Below are 23,059 nucleotides of genomic sequence, written 5' to 3'. Positions count from 1 at the left end.
GCACGTGATCCAAAATACACCATTATGTTACAGCATGCGTGGGAAAACTCAACAAAACACTTTTTATTTATTAATGTCCTCGCCCCTGCCCTAAAGATAAAAATAATCTGACGAAAACCCACAGCAGCAGGAGAGGATGAGTTAGCAACTCGTACCATTGCCACAACAAAAGGCCCGGCGGTGCCTGGCCGGAGGCCTTAAAGTCCAGACTGTTCGAATCCGGGATATTCCATCCGTGTTTGTTCGGAACGGGGGAGAGATTGACTCGATCCCATTAGACACGAGGGAGTGAGAGTAGGAGTTTTGGGGGGGCTCTAGAGAGAATATGTGGTGATCTAACAAACCAAAACATGAGTCTCATAACTCTTCACTACGGTGTTCTGGTCAACTGAATAAATCACATAAATATAAAACAAACATAGCAACCGAATGCATTGCCGCTTGCTTCTAATCACTCCCACTCATTAGCTTGTGATCATTAAACTACAATGCATGTGATGACTGTTCAGTGGCTGAACGCTAAATCAACACTGACACTTCATTTGCAATAATGTGTGAGCATAATGGCTTTGTTTGGAACAGATCTGCTTTGAATACTGTGCAGTATAGAGGCCATTGTCAGGAAACTAAACTTGTGTGCCAAGTATCACCGTAACTTACTAGGACAGAATGTAATCAGTTTTTTATTGGACTGTAGAGCAAAACAAGTGTTAAGATAAAAGTTTATTTTTATTTAAAATGTTATGTTTTCTTAAATATCAGCTAGTTTGAATAACCACATTAATCACTGTTACATAAAAACCTCTCCAAGTTCCACATTAAAAAACTGTTCAACCCTGTTATGTTGTGATATTTTAGTTTTAAAAGTGTCCTTGACACTGTATTTGAGAGTTTGGCAGAATTTTTGACCTCATGGTCTAAACAGAGGTAGGTTTCTTTTATTCTTCTGTATTCTTTTACATCTGTGGTTTCTTTTGGTTAGGCTTATATTGGACCCGTTGAGCTCAAAACTTTGAACTCTGTTGTGGAAAAAAAATTCACAGTGATCAAATTTTTGCTGGGAATATATTGTTCTTATGTAACAAAGTATGAAAGACTTCACTGAACATTTTGCACATCAAAATCAATATTTTGATTCGACAATAACAGATACTGTAATTATTGATATTTTGTAAAGCTATTTTCACATATTGTTTCATTTGGAATAATAATTTAAGAATTGGCTATTTAAAGCCACTTATTTGTTGACCACTAATCTGATTTTTTTATTTATTATTATTATTTTTACATAAATTTATTCTAAAAACACTGTTCAACCCTGTTCTGTTGTGATCATGTATTTTAGAAATGTTCTTAACACCATTTGAGAGATTTGTATAATGTTTTGACCTCATAATTTAAACAGAGGTAAGTCTCACACATCTGTGTTTAATTTTAGATTTTATTGGCTTTTATTGGACCTATCAAGCTCAAATGTTCAACTCTGTTGTGGACAAAAAAAAAAAAAAAAACAGCAATCAACTTCTTGCTGGGAAATATTGTTCTTCTTGTACAAAGCACAAAAATAAAGATTTGTTCAATATTTTGTACAAATGTTCAACCCCACAATATTTTTTTATGTAACAGGGTTGACAAATATGTTTTGAAAGAGAACTAGCATTTTGTTTTAATAAAAATTAAATAATAATAATAAAAAAGTTATAGGCCCATGTCTATTAATTTCAAAGTTCCTGTGACAGGGTTGAAAGATTGATAGCTTTGAGGTTAAAGTACGTAACAATAAATAACTATGTGTACTTTGTAAAGCTATCATCACATTATTAGGAGTAATAATTTAAGAATCAGCTACTGAAAACTCTATTTGTTGACCACTTTAAATTTATTAAATTAAAAATGTCAAAAATAAATGTTAAAATCGAATTTGACATTTTTAAATTAAATGAATCAAGAAGATTGCAGTGTTAACCTGTGATTGCTTCCAGTTTCATTTCAGTTTGTGAGCTGTGCTTCAATACATCGATACATTATTGACCATGACTTTTTTGCAGAAATTTAGCTAATGTTGTCTGGCAGATTGTCATTTGTTACTCGAGACACTGTATTTCAAAACAAAGGTTATTTATTCAGTTTGAACAAATTCTTCATACACAAAAATAGGTATATATATATATATATGAAAAAGTACATATTTCATACACTAACAGTTCACTGTCGCCATTTTCCTGTGTATTCGTAAGCTGCCCTGCTCCACAAAACTTTCAGTAGTTTATTTTATTCTGTACAATAATATTAAATGAAACAAAAAATATTTAGACTATAACCATTATGAAAACAAATTTATAATTGATGAATGAAGACATGTGGGCCCTCAAATAAACCCCCAGATCTTCACAAATACAAACACACACCCACACAAAATTCACAAAAGGATTGCAAAACTGAAAAATCTCGGACTATGGACTATAGCATATTTTACACTGCTGCTTTTTTGAAATATCATATTTGCAAAAGTCTACAAAGTGTGATGCTCATGTACTAAAAATGACACTTGTGACCGGTTTAACCCCAGTAACTCAACCGTCTGCTCGAATCTTCAGTTAAACATGCTTGTTCCTTGTGTACAAAGTACTTCAAATATACCGGAGAAGAAAAAGCCTTCTGTTCTTTTCAGTTTCTTTTCAGAGATTGGATGAGCCAGCGATGAAGCCTGCATTGCTTATACATTACTAAGCAGGCTGGACGCCGTGACCGTTTTTGGTGGGACGGCCAGGAGTTTCCATACGAGTTGACATGTTACAACAAATTGCATTTGTTTTACTTGGAATTAGTTGAAAATTGTTGACTGACGGCAGTGGTTTTGGTAGATAATTTGAGTTTGAGTGGCCACACTCTTGGGGTTCGCCCTCTCCTTGACGCTTTAGCCAAATATCTTTGTTTACACACACGTGAGAAGTTTGCACGAGCGACTCAAGTGCCTGGCATCTGGATCTGGACCACCTCTCCGTTCTCGGCTTGCTGGAGCTGAATGGCCTCCTTCACTTCCATCTCGGCCTGTAGCGCTGGAGTCAGAGCTTCAGCCTGAGAACCAAAAACAGTGAATGTGTCATTTTTGTGTCATTAGAAAACCAAATGCAGCTGCAAAAATGACTGCATTTTCATGTGTTCCACCTCAAATTTAAACCACTGGATGAAATATCAGAGCTAATTTTACCATGTCAACCTGATCCTTGAAAAACCATGAACAAACTATGGAAGGACAAAAGTTCACATGCAGAATAAACAAGGTTTCTGCTAACTGCAATCTATTTCGTGCAGTGCATTTGGTATTTTATTAATTGTGAGATAAAAAAGAAAAAAGACATAAAATATGCCTACCCTAACATATTAATTTATTCTAATTAATACAAATTTAACACAATTATTTAATTGTGTGTGTTTGTTTTTCTCCTTTGCGGAGTCGATTCTACCACAGTATGTTTTAGAATTTTTATTTTATTTTGAATTTTAAAAAAGTTTGTGTGTGTGTGTGTATATATATATATATATATATATATATATATATATATATATATATATATATATATATATATATATATATATATATATTTGTATTTAAAAAAGTTTTTTTTTTTAGCAAAAAAATCATACTGGAATAATAAATCACAAGAATTAATGACATTTTTAAATATATTACAATAGAAAAGACTAAAGTTTTTTTAATGTTTTTGACAGTATTTTTTTTTAAATCAAATAAATGTAGCCTTGGTAAACAAAACAAACTTCTTTCAAAAACATTAATAAATGTGGTTTCTATGTTTGTATATATATACACACACACATACATAAATATACATATATGTGTGTGTGTGTGTGTTAAAACATCCATGTTTATTTTTATCGAAATACATTTATTTAAATTTTCCCTGATGTCCAGTAATGCTCTTAAGTTTTATTTATTTCTAGTTGAGTTTTTATTTTATTTGACAACTTTCCCTCCCAGTATACGGTTGATATTTGCAGCCAGTGTAAAATACCAGATTTATAGCAAGTTGACCAAACAGCTGAATACTACATAAACAATGAAGTTCACAGTGACAGTTTATCTTGGATGGAAACACCCAGATGAATTCTTGGCATTACAGAAACAACACTGAATGGAAATGTCTGTCTGCAGCACGTTCTGAAATGTCTGTTTGATTAAGATACCATATATAATCGAATCACTGTCAGTCGGCTGATACACATCTATCGCCGCACAGTATATCCCGTCATTCGCCCGGGCTTAATACGGGGCGCCCGTTTTATCATATTGATGGAGGCAGTGAAAGCAGACAAATACAACGCTGACAGGTGTACAGATTGATACAACCACAACAAAGATCAAGACAACAACAAGAGATGGAAAACCAGGAGGAAAGTAAAGGGTCAGATGAAGGCTACACTTTATCTCAGTCGTCCAAATGAAAACACTCCCTCAAAAAAAAAAAAAAAAAAAGAAGGGCAGAGGGAGACTACGCAGGATGAGTCACTTCAGAGTATGAGCAGTGAGTCACTTCTTCCTCAACACACGCCAGAGGAACGGACCGCACACCTGCACGGTGCAAAGCTCAAACTGTGCTCAAGGGTACGGCCCCCGAGTGTCAGGACTCTTAAAACACAGCCCGCCTGATGCGAGACACTCGCGGCCTGAGCTTTTCATCTTTGGTGCTAAGTGTAAACTCCTCAGGGGCCGGTTTCCTGCAGCTCCACAAGAGGGCACTCATTAGAGCCAGTGATCGAATCGCTCAAAAGTATCGCTTTCAAACAGCTCGGAGTAAGTGAGCTGACACTTCTGTCGGACGGTACAGAGAACAGAGCTTCCTGGCCGGAAACATCCCTTCATTTTCCACCATTTTTATCTGTGGCGATCGAATGGGCGATATGGAAGCTATTACATGAAAAAATGAAGGGGTGTGCTCGTGAAAAATGGCTGTAAACACTACCACATGTTTCATGCAGCAGATGAGAGCAATTGAAATAATCCTGAAATTCACAATAGGAAGAAGCGCCGTGACCTCAGGATGGAGGCTGATGCCAACGGGAGATCTGAGCACCGCATGAGCAATGCAAGACTGTCTGAAATCATTCAGGTTGAAATGATTCAAGTGAATAAGTTGACTAATTATTAAGCTTTAATATAGTTCAAGCACTGGATGTCATTTCCTGCTCCTAAAGTAGGTTGCAAAGGGTCAATAAAGTAACATTTGTATTATTTACATTTTGAATTAACATGATTTCTTACTCGAGGTCCATTATCAAGTTTTTTATTTGTATTTATTTTTTAGTGATCATGGTATTTTATCTTCATCCCCGATGTCCACTTAATATGCACTTAAGATTTAAATAAAAAAATAGAATTGATTATCATGTAAACAATTTTCCCACCAAATAATTTCGCCAAAAACAGCAGGTCGTTTCTCAGTTCTCTAGCTTCAGCACAGCTCCACTGAGTGAGTTCATGCCATAATCCATATTCATTTGCTCTGACAGCTGTTTATTTTATCCCTGTGTCACACTGACAGGTGGTTTGTCACAAAGCGGCAGTAATCTACAATCGATTCGCAGAGATCTACTCACTTGATTGTGTCAAATGTTGCGGATGCTGCCCTCTATTCAAGCATCAAAGCCCATTAACAACTTTCCGACAGCTTTGATGTGTACAGTGTAATTGCAGAGCCAATTTGGAAGGAGTCCAGACCACCAAGGAAAACAACAAGTGAGGCTAGAGGTAAGTCGAAGACCCTCTGATGGGGTCTGGGTGCGCAGGCAATCATCAGTCCGTTCCCACAAACTGCTTTCTGGGGTTTGCTACAGCTTGCCTAGACCAAGATGAGACACCACATATTTGAAAGTTGGCCAAAATGCAAGTGCGTGCATCGGTGAAAGAGAGAAAGAGGAAAAGAAAAATGCAGGTCACGCCGATAACAAGCTGTACAACAAATCTGGGCCAGAAATACAGCACATCCAATGATAGAATGCACTTCAAAGAGAGGAAGGGGAACATCCGTTTGTTTTTTTATGGCCTTTGTTTACAGCAGAGTATAGAGAAGGGGGAGGGGCTGAAAGATAAGAGTTCTTGGTGATGTCATATATAAAGAAAAGTCGTTTCAAAGGTGGAGCAAGTTATCTAATTTTACTGAAAGATTACTTTTTTCTTTTGAAACAGCATGCAATGCTGAATCGTGAACAAAGCATATTAACAAAGCAAATTGAAAAAAGTACTGATTTTAATTAGGAATTGCCCTTTAAGTCTATTTAAACCATAAGCGCCCAAAGGTCTAAAGAGGTTTTAGCTGTACCAGCTTAACCACTTTAAAGTGCAACTGTGGTAAAGGCCTCGTCTTCCTCCCTGTTACCAAATAGCTCACATTCCCGCGCTCACAAAAGCCATATTGGGGGTGCGTGCAAGTGTCTGTGGAGTGTTTGAGAATAGATTTTAATAAAATGTAAGAGGGATGTTCACAACAAAGGGCACTGAAATGTTTGATGTTCCCGTTGATTTTACACAGTTGTTTTTGCTCCAGTATTTAGATTTTCGGAGAAAATATTTTAATTGTGTCAATATGTCATTATATTCATTCGTTATAGTCCATTTCACTCAATTTTATGTGATGATAATGTGCAAAAAAAACAACAACAACAAAAAAACGTGTCAAACAGAAACCGTCCAAACTTAACTTTTTCACAGGGTTCCTATTATTTTGGTTTAATGACATCATGATTTTTCAATAAAAAATTTCGATGAATTAAATTGATTAATTGAATCATTTTTCTATCCAGCCACATTTATATTTAGTCATTCAGCAGATGTCTCATGTTTATAAGAGCAAAACATTCTGATTGGCTAGTAATGTTAGTTTGGTTGAGAGCGAAAGCTGTGCTCCACTCATACCATTGGTAGGCCTGTGATTTTTATTTATTATACAAATCTCACTTTTTTTTTTTAATTTCCAGGTTTTCCATGACCTTGGCAACCTTGTTTCTAACATTTTGAAACACTTATAAAATGTATGATTGATTATTTCTGTCCTAAAAATGTATAAATAGCGTGTTTTCAATATCTTGCGGTGTTAATGATACACATTACAATGCCAACTGTAAACACTAAAGGAATAGTTCACCCATAAATAAAAATGAGATGAGTTTGTTTCTTCATCTGAACAGATTTGGAGTAAATTAGAGGTACATCACTTATTCACCAATGGATCCTCTGCAGTGAATGGGTGTCTGACATGTTTGTTTGCTTGTACACAGTGCTTGATCTGTGCATACTTCTCTCTTGATTCAGATGAGATGCGTTAAGAATTATGGACAGAAGCAACAGTTATAAGCTAAAAATGCCTTGATGATGAATTTGTTTCTTGCAAACACACAGCTTTTCCCTTCACAAGATGTTAATTGATGGACTGGAGTGGTGTGGATTGTTGTGATGTACTTATCAGCTGTTTGGACTCTCAATCTGACGGCACCCATTCACTGCAGAGGATCCATTGGTGAGCAATGATGTAATGCTACATTTCTCCAAATCTGTTCTGATGGAGAAACAAAGTAATCTTGGACAGCCTGAATACATTTTCAGCTTAATTTCATTTTTGGGGGAACTATTGCTTTAATTCAAATCATTTTATTGTCACAGTTTTTTTTTTCTAGCCACAAAATCTTTGCCAACCAAAATTTGACCCACTAATTTCCCATCACGAGGTTTAACACTGATTGTTCTTTGTTTCGCATTAAAATAAAATGTACTTCTCCTACGACAGAAACGTAAAAGCAGATGTCAAATATGCAAGTCTAATTGCGCTCCTCAACCCTAGCTTGAAGCCTCACATGAATCAAACACGTGAGTGCAGCTGGGGAAATGTGGTGACCTGTAATGACTGTCGAACCTCTAAATGTGTTTGAATATGCGTGCACGCCATATAGCGGCTCTGCAACGTGGTAACAGCATCATGGGGAAGTGATTAGAGTAAAAACACATCAAGGAGCGCTTGAGCATGTTGAGAACTGATGTAGCGCATGAGATGGAAAAGAGGGATAAAAATGGGAAAATAGACAGGGAGGAAAAGGACAACTAAGGGCTATTTATTATTCAGAGGAAAAACAAACTGATCTGGGTTGCTGATTAGCCGAAAGTGAGAGCGGAGAGTAGGTTAAAACCACTGCCTACGATTTCTAAAAACAACACATGGTGAGAGAGCGAGTTTGATTATAGATATTGGTCACTACACCACCCAGCGGCATTGGCGCAGAGTTGCCGACCACCACAAATTGGTGCATTCATCGCACACTTGTGCAACATCGATAGTAATTTTGAGACAGAAAGCACTCCTTCATGAAATAAAACAGCTGTACGCCACAGATAACGTTGACAACATTGAAAAAACTATTAAAGTCAGTTGTGTTTGTTTGTGTGTGACTGTGTTTTTGGCTTTTCTCACTTGTACTGCGCCGGTGTGGTCGGTCACTGTTCCCAGCTGGACGTATTGCACCTGAATATCGTTACCCTGGAGAGGAGACGCGTCAACCCCGCCAGTCCCATCGGTCGACGCCACTGCGATGAGCTGCGGTCCTCTTAGAACCTAAGAAATAGATGGGAAAATTATAAACATTAGCACTATGTTAACATTTCAGGAATCAACTAGGTCAAACTATGCCCAATGCTTATTTATCTATGGGAAAGAACTCTAGAGACAACACAATGGCAACTAATGTTGTGACGGTACAAAAATTTCAGTATTCTGTACCGATACAAGTGAAAATCCACGGATCTCTGTTCCAATTTCGGTACCAACGCAAAACACAAAAATATTCTTATTAAAAAAAGAAAAAACACTTTTTAATCACTAAAATAAAACCAATGCCATTCTTTATACTTATTTACAATTATGTTCAAAATTTTTCTACAAGTAATATAATTATGAAAACCCGTAAACAAGTTTCACCCAAATTTAATTTGTCTTTTAATTAATGAAATTTAAACATTTTATTTTTTTATAAATAAGGGGGATTTGCTATTAAAATTTAAACATGGAAGAAATATTGTGTGATTTATTTCTGATTTATTTATTAAAAAATAAAGTTTTATTAATTTTCTTTAACAGTATTAGCAGTATCGCATACATTCTACTAAACAATAGTATTATTTCTAGCACAATGCCTTTATGTAAAAATGAACTTTTATTTTGACACTGGTTTTACTCAAAAATGAAACGGTAAAATGCTTGTGAAGTGCATAACAGTTCTGGTGATGTTTATGTATTTATGTCCTCATTACTGCAAGCGTCATGCGCTTCAGTCTATGTAGTAAACAAACCCGCACGTCTCATTCATTCACACAGAGACGCCCAGAACATGCAGGATTTATATTTCAACCAACTTTGGACAATTAAATTACTCCTTAATTCCATCCGTGTTTTCAGCTTCGTGGAAATCATAGCGCTGTATGCATCGAGAACTGGGTTGACCGGGTCCTCGGTACCACCGATACTTAAAGAAACCTGGTACTGTGACATTTTTTTTTTTTTTTAGTACCGACTTGGTACTGAAGTACCAGGTCTTTTGACAACACTAATGGCAACATTTCCTAAGTACGAATCATTCCTAAGTGACGATGTGACTATTTTCGGTGACTAATGCTGTCTTACATGTGAGGGGTGTGACTGTCAAATTGGAGTCAGGCAGTAAAATGCAGCGCAAGCTGTTCTCTAAACTACCAGCACAAATATTCTTCACATTAAGATTCAAAACAACCAGAAGAGCTCCAAATTATTATCCGTGTCGCTAAGCTATTTTCTTTCTTTATTTAAAATATTTTTTCTAGGTCTGGAAATTACAATCATCTTTATATATATATATATATATATATATATATATATATATATATATATATATATATATATATATATATATCTATATATATATATATATATATATATTTAGTTATAGTAATATCTACAATATACATTTAAATATTTGGCAGAGCTTTTTGATTGTATTAAACAAATGCAATCATCTTTTTTTGTTTTCCCACTGAATGGTAGTTATTCTCAAACAATGTTTCTAGGATCACATTTTTCTCAAAATGTTATTTATGAGTGGAAGGTGAGATACTGATGATAATTTGATTTTAATATGGAAATAATTCACATCCATGATTATCTAAGTATGTTCCAATACCTTGTGTAAATGAATCATTGTGCTTTCCTTTCTAAAACTATTACCGCTTTCTTCCTTCCTTCAATCCATACTGATTGTTCCTTTCTAACTTTCATCAGTATATCCATCATCCCATTGTTTAAACAAAATTATATTTCTCACGGTTTACATTTTAATCTACTAATGTTTCCACTCATTTTATAGCTTATGCAACTGCCTGTCATAAACCTCACTAATGCGGCACCTGTTTTTTAGCTCCTCTTTTCACATTGTCAGAAAATTCAAAAGTCCAACATTGCATACAGAATGCATCCACTGTCAAATGAGTAGGAAGCCCAGTACTAATTATTGACAATACAGTACGTGAACATCTGCTGGATTCTGTAGTATGCAACTTTGGGACACTTTTCTATCCCATAAAGCAACTGGAGCTGATGCCATTCGATTTGAAAAGCCAAGAGAAAAAACAAATGTTTTAATCAAGAAGTCAATGTCAAACACACTATGATAGTTCATCGATTCGGACATAGCCCAAAGGGAAGAAATGTTTTCCATTCTCATAGTTACAGGCCAATCAGGATTGTCAGAATGCATTTTGTTTCCTGTGAGTCATTAAGAAACTGTTTCAGGATTTAAAGGTGCAAAACTATGTGATATAATACAAAACTGACAGCTTGAATGCTCTTGCTTGATTGCCAGGTCTGAAATTTCGATCTTGCATTTAAGTGGTGTTGCAAACCTAATTTAAATCAAGCCAGGGATTTACTGCATTTCCTTAAGCACGTGAAACTGATTCTGCATGTGTGACACATCCAAGTGCTCATCATAACAGCCCGATGGAAGGCCTAGTTTCCAGCTGAGCTCTCACAAACACATCTACATCCCCTGCCAACTCATCGCAAAACAGGCATATAAAAGCAAAAACACTTGCATGTTAATGTATGATCGCAAACTCTTGCACGTCGTGTTCGAATGCCCAAACACATCATTGATTACACATCATCTGACCACTAAAGGCACTCTGATGTGGTCGCAGTGGTTTTGGATCCTCCGGCTTCCATTCAATTACTGGCGCTAGTCTTCAACCTGAACTGTGAGTCAGTAATTTCACGATTGCAGGAGCAGACCGTTTCCACATGCACGGCATTCATTCAAAAACGGCCATGTGGGATAGAATTTAAATGAAACGTCAACTTCAGACTAAACACTAATCGTTAATCGTTACAACTCTGCTGAGACTCCATGTGGTGACACCTCTCTGGTTCGTTTTTTGACGACATCAGCGCCCCAGAGCACCAGTGTGGGCATAAACAATCAAATCTGAGTCTCCCGAGTGGGAACAGAACTGCCATGCACTCCCAATTAGGAGAAAGAAAATCTGCTGCGCTGCACAAAAATCCCACAATAACCCCAATTTCAGATCTAGTTCGCCTCTGCCTCCACCCCGGATTCTAGCACAGACGATGACTTTGAAGTCGTGAGTCAGTGGCATGCTTAGATGCCCACCATGTCTCCAACGGCATGAAGAAAAGATGCCAATTTTGCCACAACGACTCGTTTTTTCGAGCAGAAGATGATGCTGCCAGTCAAATCATGGGGTAATAATTAGAGTGTATGATTCTGGGTTGGTTTAAATGGGATGACACATTACTGAAAAATGCATTTTATACATACAGTGACTTGAATACAGCTCTTCTATGACGGGCATTTTTGTACATTTTGATGAAAAAAGCCTCATTAAAGGGTTACTCCACCGCAAAATTAAAAATGTTGTCATTAATCACTTTCCCCCATGCCGTTCCAAACCCGTAAAAGCCTTGTTCGTCTTCAGAACACAATTTAAGATATTTTGGATGAAAACCGGGAGGCTTGTGACTGTCACATTGACTGCCGAGTAAATAACAGTGTCAAGGTCCAGAAAAGTATGAAAAGCATCGTCAGAATAGTCCATCTGCCATCAGTGACTCAACTGTAACATTATTGAGTGACGAGAATACTTTGTACACGAAGAAAACAAAAATAATAAAACTAATTTGGCAAATCTGAGCAGTACGCAGGCAGTCTACGATTTTCTGTATCAGCCGCGCTGCGACTATGCACTGTTGTTTTTCAAACCAAAGAATAAATACACGTAAAAAACATATCCTTGTGGTGCCGCTGATACAGAAGAGCGTACACCGGCTGCGTACTGACTTCGTTGAATAAAGTGAATTTGAACACATTTTGGAAAATAATGATTGTGTCCACTCACTCATGTGGCAGGTGTAAAGAAAATATTTTATTATTTTTCCTTGATGGCTACACCACAGTCACTGCATTAATATTTCGGTCAAATATTGTATGAAAGTTTTTTTTTTTTGAAAATCACATTAAACCATTTTCTTTATCATGGACACTCATGTGTCACTGACCCATTTACTCTGGTAAACAAAGAATAGCATGGGAACATCGAAGGATGGCCCAGCAGGTCTTAAATACAAACACATGCACAAGAACAGAGATGTGCACACACAAACATCTGAAGTTATTGGGAACAAGAGCAATTCACAGCTGAGGGACGTCTTTTTACATTTCCGTTTCTCATAACATCATTTATGTGCACCAGAAAACTGCAAAGACATACACGGGAGGCACCAACTTAAAACTCAGATACTTTCTCATGCAGACAATCATGAAAACAATCAAATAAAGCGTGCCGGTCACTAAGCATCCATATGACATTATGAAACCATCCGTCAGGGCTCATAAAAGAAGGAAATGCACTTTTTCCGCATTAAAAAGTGCGTTTTGGGGATTTACCCGTTGAATAATACTTGTCAAAGCAAACATGGCTACAACAACAGGAATTTTAAAACTGCAAGTGAGGTTTGTTTGTATGCTCAGCTGTGCAACTTAACACAATGAGAGTTTTATGATGCTGGGAGAACGTCTGGTATCGCATAGCAATGTAAACCCGTTCTCATCGCTTGACTTCCGGGCCTCGCAACTGTTCTCAAGACAAATCTCCACTCCACTGAGCATGGGAACGTGGTTCCAAAACAATCAAATAAAGTGGAGCTAATTCAAAACACGCATCACATCGGAGACGCTCTTGAAGTCATCCAAAAGTTGCTACAGGTCTTGCTGAGTTGTTACAAGGCTGATGTGTAACCAAGCTTGGCCAGAAAAAGGTGAAATCCAGAGCTACAGCAGTCATGATGTCACAACGTGCATTCGGAGTTTAACCGGTGTGTTCGCATGAGGTCTGCTGACTTTGACAGAAATGAAAGGCCTCATTTGAGACATTAGTTATCTGTGCTCTGTTTGTCATTAGCGAGTAAATCAAACTCTCAGAGTAAATAACCAAGCCAGTTGTCTGCCTTCTCGCTCATGGCTGGATTGAATTCACATTGAAAGGCATTTGAAACTGAAATGGATTGTGCCCTTTTCTCAAGGGTCTCCATGAGCTAACCAACCCATGTGCCCAGCCGCATTTCCTTTGAAAACAGCCAAACTTCAAATCTGTTATCTCTACAGAGGCGAGCTGCCAAACAAAGGGTTTAAAAATTGGCAGAGCAAGTCGGGATCCGCTGTCAGCTTGGCTTGATGAGACTAAAAGCAAACAAGAAGAAAAGGACCCCGAATAAATCTTTCTCTTATGTAGTAATGCTTTCAGCAGCAGAGTAGGACAGCAAACACATTGAGGAACTGGAGCAAAGACAACGAGGAACAAAACAACAGCAGCTTAATGCAAAAAACATTTAGTTTGGGACCTTGCTGAAACATAACAACCAACTGTGCAAACACGCCGCTTCTCCCAAACTCAATTTTTCATTATTGCCGTTCTAGTGTCATCCTCAGTGCATACGATTCTTGACTAGCTATAAACAAAGTCATTCGAAATCATGAATTCCCCTGAAAACTTTATGAAAACTGGTTAAGATCTACTAATAAGCTTGATGAAATCGGCATGCTTCTTCACGATTCGTTTGGCAGGTCCCAAACAATTTTGGAAGAAGAATCAGAATTTTTTTTTTACAGTTCACTAACTGTTGTGAAAGAGGTCAGTCTCCCAGCAACATTTACAGTTCCCTCATACCCTCAAGAACTGTCAGTATGTCAAAAAAGTCTCTCTGGCAAGGTAAACGCTTCCGCCCAATTCTACACAAGTCCAACAACTTGTGCATCTGGAGCGGGCCAGACCTAAGCCAGGACAGATGTGATGGCCTAACTGTTCTGAGAGAAAGAGAGACAGAAAGAAAGAAATAAAGAGGGCCAACAGGACATTGGGCAAACTGAGTGAACTCCTAAAATCTCCAGAGAGTCCTACATCACTTCTGCTGCAAAACCTCCCACAAACAGAGGAACTTCAGAATAAAAAATGGTTGTTCGGTAAAGACAGGTCTAAATTTGTATCCAAAATCTATTTGTTTCCCCCCAACATTGAACACTATCTAATGAGGACATCTGCGGACATTTGAGAACAACGTTTGATGTGTATATGCTTGATACATTACAAAAGTCTCCACACAAACAAGCTAGTCTCATAAGATACAGTATTAGACTTGTATGGGTGGTGCCACCACTAATATCTTCATAAACCCCAGACTATCTTTTTATTCCATTCTTTAAAAGTCAAATTTGGAGGGCTGCCATCATCAACAGTACTGTATCCACACCAATTTAACATTGCCTTGAGCCTGGAAGCAGATATAATTTCTAGTGGATATCCAGTTCCAAATAATTAGGCATTGCATGACATCACTAATGTTGAAGCAATACGAGGTTTAGCTCAGTCATCATGAAATGCTCATGATGCTATTCCATGTGCTTTGTTTGAAAATCACATGGCCATTCATTGTGGCCAATCTAGACCTCCACACGTGTTATGCTCTTGTTGAAGCAATGCAGGGTTTAGCTTAGTCATCACAAATGTTGGTAACATTTTTAATTTGTAACATTTGACATTGGCCTTTGATTCTGGACCACGATCTGACTAACTTATATGTGAGAATTCAAGAAAAAATGCTTAAAGGGAAAATAGAAAATATAAGAAAGTAGCATGAAATGAAGTTTAGGAATTGGAAATGAAGCTTGGATGGAAGGAAGGAAGCTCAGTAGGAAGGTAAGGAAGCTTATAATGGAGGTTTGAAATAAATGAAGGAACCTTTAGGAGGCAGCAAAGAAGATCAATGGCAGGAAGGAAGACTGGAGGGTAGGAACGAAGTTCGGAAGGATCTCTGAAGGAATGTAAAAAGGTTTAGAAGGAAAGATGATTTTTGAGGAAACATGACACAGAAAAGAAGCCTGGAGGGAAGCTCAGTAGGAAGTTGAGGAAGCTCTAAACAAGTTTGGAAGGAAGCTTAAAAGGAAGGTAAGGATATTTGGAATGGACAACATGAAGATAGAAAGAAAGAACGCTTGGAAGATCACAGGAAGCTTGAAAACAGGAGACAAGCTAAGAAGGATGTTCAAATGAAGGTGTCTAGAAAGGCAAGGAAAGAAGGTACAGTTTTACAGTCTCTCCTTTTACTAATGGTTTAAACTGGTGGTTCAAACTGAGCCTCATCATAACACATAACACCGAATTGGTGAACAACCAAATGAAACGGCAATTACACAATATTCTGTGAAAGTGAAGCTTTGCAGTTTCTCAGCCTTATGGTTTGACTTCGAGCTGGATTGAAGAGAAACGAGAACAAAATATCTTCTAGATAAATTAGCTTGACATCCTAATACTCAAATCGTTAACAACAACCTTAAATATGACCCCTGTGAAAGATTGAGATACTCCTCTTGTAGCCAAACCCATCTTTTACAGCATATCCAAGGAAAAGGATTAAACAGACCATGAACAATTCATACAACAGACACGCATCTATAATATTCTTGATTCAAAGAGCAGACAGAATGACATAAATAACTCCATTTTACAACAATTTTTTCAACACGCAGATAACCCGAGCTGCAACGCTTGTTCTTGGGAACAAAGAAAAAAGCCTCAGTGTTAGTGTCAAAATGTCAAGTCTTTTCTTCATGTTGTCTTCATTATGTTTCTAATTATACTGCTGATTTGACAGGCTATGGCGTATCACTCCATGTGTTGTAAACTTGTAAAATATCTGCATGACCTTGAAACAACCTCTGTGAGGAGACGCAGAGTCCAGTCCCGCCTCCAAACCTTGTGTTTTTCCTCCACGTTTTCAATGTTTCCAATGGAAAGCATCTAAGAGCAGCATAAATTTTGATGACTTGATGATTTTATTGCATCTTGTTCATCAGATGTTTTCACTGCATCCAAATGGCAGTAAAACAAGAGGTGAAATTCTCACAAAGACAACTCGTTGCGTAAATGAGGACAGTCAAGCAATGTGATTGGTGCACTCAAGTGTCCAGCGATGACAACACTTGCAGCAGGTTAGACTACCAAGGGATTTACTTGTGAGACCTCTGAATCCCTGCCATTTCCACATTAGCTTCCAGAACTCCAATATCACGACCCAAGACAGGCAAGAGCATCAACCATTCTGTGAAATACAATCCCCTCTATTAGGACACAATGAACACTGGGATCACAAAAGCCTTGGACCATTTTATTTAGAATATTTTGTTTTAAAACCAGAGGAAAATCCTTGTTCCAATGGAGGTAAAAAGGGTAAATTCATTTAGAAGCTCAAATTGGAACTAAAGCCTCAAGGTTGTGACAACAACTGGGCTGGAAGTTAAATCCTGGAGAATTTAGATCCTAAAGCAGGTACTTAATGGATGCGAGCTCTGCGCACATCTGGTTTCAATACTGAGACAGAGGAAACTTGAAGTTCTGGATTGCAAATGGGCATAATTGCATACATACCAATATAAATATACACACATTTACAGAGGGAAAAAGTTACAATCAATTGAACACACAGATGCGCATTGTGAATGATATTCAAACCCCTGAGTTCATTTTTGTCTTGTCCAAATTCAATAAAACAACAAATCTAAAAAAAGCAGATTAGAAACAGATCACAGTAGTCTTTCCTAACTCTTCTTACATTTGTTTGAATAATCAGGCTATGAATAAGCCTTTATTGGGTATTTTTCTTGTGCAGTTTAGATGTGTAGATAGTGCCAAAAATCTTACTATGTAAATGTAGCAGGTTACTTTCAAAACACTGTGCTGTTTGTTTGAGCGACCCAGCATGCCAACTGCAGACTCAGTCAATGGTCTATTGGCATGATTTTTATTTGATACTGTTTATGGTAAATCTTAATCAGTTTGCTGGGAAATAAAATGGCACTCAATGTACCAAGCTGATAGGGTTGAGTATCAATACACATTTCCAGATTAGATTAGATTTAGATTCAATTGCAATGTCCATTTAAAAATACAGGGCCTAAACTAGACAGTTCAAGTGCTATTTATGTGAATTTCATGTCTAAAACTGTTGAAATTATAACTTGTGACCACTTCCTCTTTATAAGAGTATACAGAGTATTCATTGATTCAGTAAATACAAAGATCTGTAATGAAACTCTAGATGGTGCAGGTCGATAGGTTGGACCTCAATCTGATATAACATTATCATCATCATTTACATGGTGCAGCTGACTGGTTTATTTTTACATCAGCAGCTAATGAGATGCCGCTTAACATTCAAATACTTGGCTAGTGCACTCAGCTGCGTGTTTCAGAAACCCTCCACCTTCCCCAGCTCCACCTGTATATATCTGTTATCGGGTGATTTCATGCATGTAATATATGGGGGTTATTTCATAAATGTCATACAAAGTAGCAGCAGTATTTCTTGTATGTTCAAAGTGGACGTATTGGCAGACGCAAGTCTCGGTACTTTCTCTGCCACAGCAGAACCAGATCTCTTCCGCCAAGATCAAACACATTATCATTGCCATGCATGTTACAACTCTCAAAGAACTCAATGAACAGCTTTAGTGAGTTCATTCAGTGAAGGATTCGTCAGACTGACTCAAATGGTGCGTTTACAAAACAATATGCTAAAAATTGGAAATGTTTTTCCTTCATGTTTTTCGCATTATGTTGCAAAACGGTCCCCTTTCACACGGATCCATGATCATATTATGCATGCCAGGCCAGTAGTAAATTTGGTAATGAAACACTATGTGAATATGTAATACTCAAGCGCATGACATCATCATTTTTCACAAACCTGCACAGTTTACACAGAAATTACAGCAGTATTGAGTTTTCAGTAAATGAACGGCTTTTTGTTGTTTAAACACCTCTTCAGTCTTTTTGATTGATTCACTACAATGACCAGCTTAAGAGTAATTTGTTCTTGAATCAGACTACACTGGTAGCGAAATTCATTCCTTTATTCCTATGTTTTCATTCTCAAAAGCCCTAAACATAACCATTTAGGTTGCTCACTTTACCTTTCTTGTCAAAATAGGTAGTACTTGGCTGCAAACAACATTGGTTGAGATACAACCGCACTTCTGCAGAGCTGTTCACATACCAATTGTACTTGCCAAACATCAACTATTGCACCTGGACTTGCCAAAAGGAGCCAAAACTCCCCCTTCCTACTTCCATTCTTCCTACCCCTTCCTATGTCAAATAGGTCAAGGAAGTTACTGCAACACCGTTCAGATCCCCAACTGGATGCACAGCTGTACACCATCCCCTTGTGAAAGGAGAAGTAAATAAAGAACTCTTGTTCATAGAAAACACAAGACCTGAGAGGTTTCCGTAATAAACAACAGCAATGTCTGGTCTGAAGAATTTGCTAGCACAATGTGGAACTAACCAACTGTACCAACCAAGACAAAATCCTCCTCAGACTTCTGTCTTTCCACGTTCTTCCCTTATCTTTCACTCTGGACCTCTGTAGATGTGGGAGTCAGATCAGAGGGCAAGAGAGGGGGCATCAAATAAGAGGTCACTGACTGATTTAATGCACTGTTAACACTACTTCGCTTTCTCTCTTGGTAGGCTTTCATGTGCCAGCTGTGAGCGAGTTTGTTTAGACAGTGAAAAGGGGCTAAATGATATGGCACGCTGATATAGACAGACAGCCTGTAAATCATGGGCTCTTCCCCTTGACAGCAGAGAGAACATGGTGGGCAGATGGGGACGTAAAAACTCAAATGCAATTCATATAGCCTGCTTAACCAGACAAAGAAGGAACTTTACACTATTTGAAAAACAAGGTTTGTACAGGCTGCATCTTTCAAGCCCCAATGAGAACGAAAACCACCTAAAACATAAATAAACATAAAATAATGTCTAAATTGTTCCTATGTTGCCGCAGCTCTAAAATCAAATTATTCTGTAAAGATGTTTGGTCACAGAGACATTTGACTGACATCCAACCTTGACTAAATTTTACAGTTAAGATTTTCAGTGACTAATGTCTAAATTTAAATTATTTAATGGCTTCAGAAGACTTGAAAAATAGTGCACAGATTATATGGACTACTTTCATGTTTTTTTTTTTTTGTTTTTTTGGTCTTTTTTGATAATTACTTGATACAAAGTAAGCCGTACGCGTTTGGACTGACACCAGGGTGAATAAACAATAACATAATTTTACTTTTAGTATGAACTATTTCAAGTCCAAGACATTTTATAATAATGCCAATAAATATTAATTATCTTGGCAAAAAGTGGTCCATATGCATAACAGACAATGTCCTCTGTGCTTCACTGTAAACTCTTTAACCTGAATCGAAATTTTCTGTGACCTGAATTCAGATGAAAGCCATGGTAGACCATAAAACCATCTTGATTATGCAGAATATTTTATAATTGCTAGAGTAATAATTATAAATGTAATTTTATCTCAATCTCAAAATTAATTATTCTGTGCAAAACAAACTGAGACAAGACGGTCACTCTTTTTCATGCAATTATAATAAAACAGCATCTCAAGCATTAAAAACAACACAAAGCATCATAAAAGTGGTCTATATGACTCCTGCACTATATCCCAAGTCCTCTGAATTTTATGAGTATCTGAACTTTTTATTGAATCAGTTGATCCAGTTCACAAAATTTGAAGGATTCATTCAAGCCATCATGTGATTTGAGAAAACGATGCATGAGTCGTATGGATCAATTTAATGAATATCTCGGCTTTTTCTTGCATCTTTTTTGAGACATGAAAGTTAGTTTCACATCCATTGTATTTGTGTGGAAAAGGGTGACCAGGACATTATTAAAAATTTATCCTGTGTTTTCTGGAAGAAAGAAAATCAAATGGGTTTGGAACCGGGGTAAATGACGACAGAATTTCCATTACTGTGTAAACACTTCTATATAAAGTGTTTTTAGAGCATTTATACCCCATACTGAAAGCTGTAAGGGGGCTGCAGTGCTGCTGGCCAGAGGTTCTGCTGACCTGCAGCTGAGTGGAGGACAGGCTTCCAGCTGTTAACAGGATGGAGATGAGTAGAAGACAGATGAACCATACCACGTGGAGATGAAAAGAAAGGAGATGGAGGAAGAGGAGGAGGGACCAGAGTGAAGAAATCCTTGGAAGGGATAAAAAGACCTGATGCAGAGAGAGATGTGGAAGAGGTCCAGGCAAATCATCTGAGCGCTGTTTTAGGGCTAATGACATTTTCTTTCGCTCTCTTTCCTCTTCCTAGTTCGATTCACGTGAATGCACAGATAGATGTCGTCTAATGCATGTTAGCCAGTTAGAGATTTGTATTTTGTACAACATGTATTTTGTGTACGTGCAAACTTTGGCACTATGAGACTAAATTCACCCTCATATCAACAATCATCGGGGAGATTTGCCAGAAATATATTTTTTTTTTAAATGCAAACATTTACTCATTGCTACTGTACAGATGAAAACGATCACCATAATGGAGGACGTTATGGGTGCATGAGTGTGTTAAAAAGCTGGAACTGGAAAACAGGCTAGAAAAAAACAGTGCTGATAAAACAGCAATAATGCCAACTTAATGGCAAAATGCAACCTAGAATTTCAGTTTCTGAGGGAAAAAGTGAGCCGTATTTGAAGTGTATGTTTCACTACAGGGCTGGCAAAATGACTGAAAAACTACATTCGAATTTTGTACTTATCTATTATCAATATTCAAATTATATTCACATTTAAAAAGCATCAATTCAGTCAGGGGGGAAAAAGCTTTTGGCTTCTCTCTTGAGGCACGTTTATCGAAAGCAATAAAATAACACTGATAGCTTCGAAAAAAGTGCATAATGTTTAAAATAATGTTTAGAAACGAAATATAATTAAGTTTCTTAATTAGAAACAAAACATTATTCATTAACTGATATGGCTGCCTGACGCACACATAAAATTTGAATGTGGATTTTTATTTAAAATTCGACAAATATTTGAAATTCGAATTTTTATTTGACAGCCCTATTTCACTACAATGCTGAATGCTAAGTTCAGTTTATTTTATTTAACTAATACCATAAAAAATGTTCTTGAAATAAGAAAGTTTACTGAAATAATTTATTTGTTTTTTTTTAAGGTAAGAAAATCCTTCAATTTATTTTATTTCAGCCAGTTGCCAGAGCAATATTTCAAACTTTTATCTAGTTTACTGTAACGATCCCAAATTTGGACATTGAGAATGTGTGTTTGTGCATGTTAAATGAGCTGAATTTCCACACAGGCTTCTATTGCTTCTCAGCCCGGTTTGATCTGGAGTCCGTCTTTGATGTGAGCTGAGAAACAGGAAGTGCACGCTGTCCCAAACATCACTTTCTCAGAACAAATAAAAAAACGAGAGAGGACAAACAAAGACAGTGCCACACAAACACAGACCAAAACATGTAAAAGGTTACCTACATTTACCTGGCCGTCTTGCCCAACATGTACTTGGTGGATCTGTAGGTTGCCCTGCAAGACAGGAAAGACATACACATTCAAATTTCAGCAGCTGCCAGTTTCCATGGATGAGGTACAGATTAATCTCTCACATTTTTGGCAAAAGCATTGGAGGACTTTCATGCAGAAATTGATTTTTGTGTTTAAAAATGCAAGACATGAGTGGTGGAATAGGGGGGGAAAGTCTCAGTTTGAACTTCATGTTTTTATAACAACGTGTCAAACACAATATTAAAAATGTACATTTAAAAAGAAAAACAATAGAAATCAAAGCACTGGAATGCAAAAATGTGTTCTGTGTGAACATCGCCTTAGATTGAAAACAGATGATCTAACCTATAATTTATTAGCATTAAATGTTTGTAACCTCATTCTTAAAATCATCATTTTGGCCTCTCCCACCAACTCAATAATTAATAATCATATACCCGGTCATATTTTTGAGTAAATCTGTGGAATTTATATTCAATTCATAAGTAAACAATTTGTAATTATAAACTAATTTTAAGTACCAAAGTTGTAATATTCAGCTCTGTTCAACATGAGCGCAACCTTGTTACCACGGGATTTTACCACAAAAATTTAAGTCCTTTTTATTTTTTTAATGACACAACAATAAATTAACAGCATTCGAATCCTTCCCACAGAGTAAAGTAGAATTTTTGCAGAGTTTTGCAACCGCAAAGTACAAATATATTCAACCCTGTTACCCTAGACATTGTATGAAGAGAAACAAACCAACATATCTTCCAAAGTTTATCAATAATGATAAACCAACAATTAACCCAAAACTACCAAAGTCTCTACTGAGTGAGGAAAAATGCTTTCTAAATTTGCAACTCTGTTACTTGAAATCCTGTTACTCATTGCAGCATAGTTTCTTTAACTTTGTATTATTATTATTTTTTTTTTTCATGTGTTTTCAATCATTACATCTTATTTACATTTTTTTTAATCTTTACTTCTAGAAAACAAGGATCCAAGAAGTTGAGTAACAGGGCTGAAATATTGTGAGCCTCGTAGAACATGAATAAAAAGTGAAACAGTTA

The 23,059-nt window shown here is 37.0% G+C and overlaps 1 protein-coding gene across 2 annotated transcripts in view; it reads right to left on the bottom strand.

The window, feature by feature from the left end:
• Positions 1–2,101: 2,101 nt before the first annotated feature.
• Positions 2,102–23,059, bottom strand: part of LOC128014130 (protein BANP) — a 49,893-nt gene continuing 28,935 nt past the window's right edge. The window contains exons 11-13 of one of the 2 annotated variants that reach the window (XM_052597445.1): positions 21,972–22,022; positions 8,478–8,618; positions 2,102–3,078 (exon numbers count right to left, since the gene is read on the bottom strand). In XM_052597445.1, coding sequence (XP_052453405.1) covers positions 2,968–3,078; positions 8,478–8,618; positions 21,972–22,022 — 303 coding nt within the window. In that variant the 3' untranslated portion in view covers positions 2,102–2,967. The remainder of the gene's footprint in view (positions 3,079–8,477; positions 8,619–21,971; positions 22,023–23,059) is intronic. The other variant, XM_052597446.1, reaches the window with a different exon arrangement.

Source organism: Carassius gibelio, chromosome B25 (assembly GCF_023724105.1).
Source record: "Carassius gibelio isolate Cgi1373 ecotype wild population from Czech Republic chromosome B25, carGib1.2-hapl.c, whole genome shotgun sequence".
In the NCBI taxonomy this organism is placed as follows: domain Eukaryota; kingdom Metazoa; phylum Chordata; class Actinopteri; order Cypriniformes; family Cyprinidae; genus Carassius; species Carassius gibelio.
Note: the sequence above shows the minus strand (reverse complement) of the source record. Positions and strands in the feature narration are given on the sequence as shown.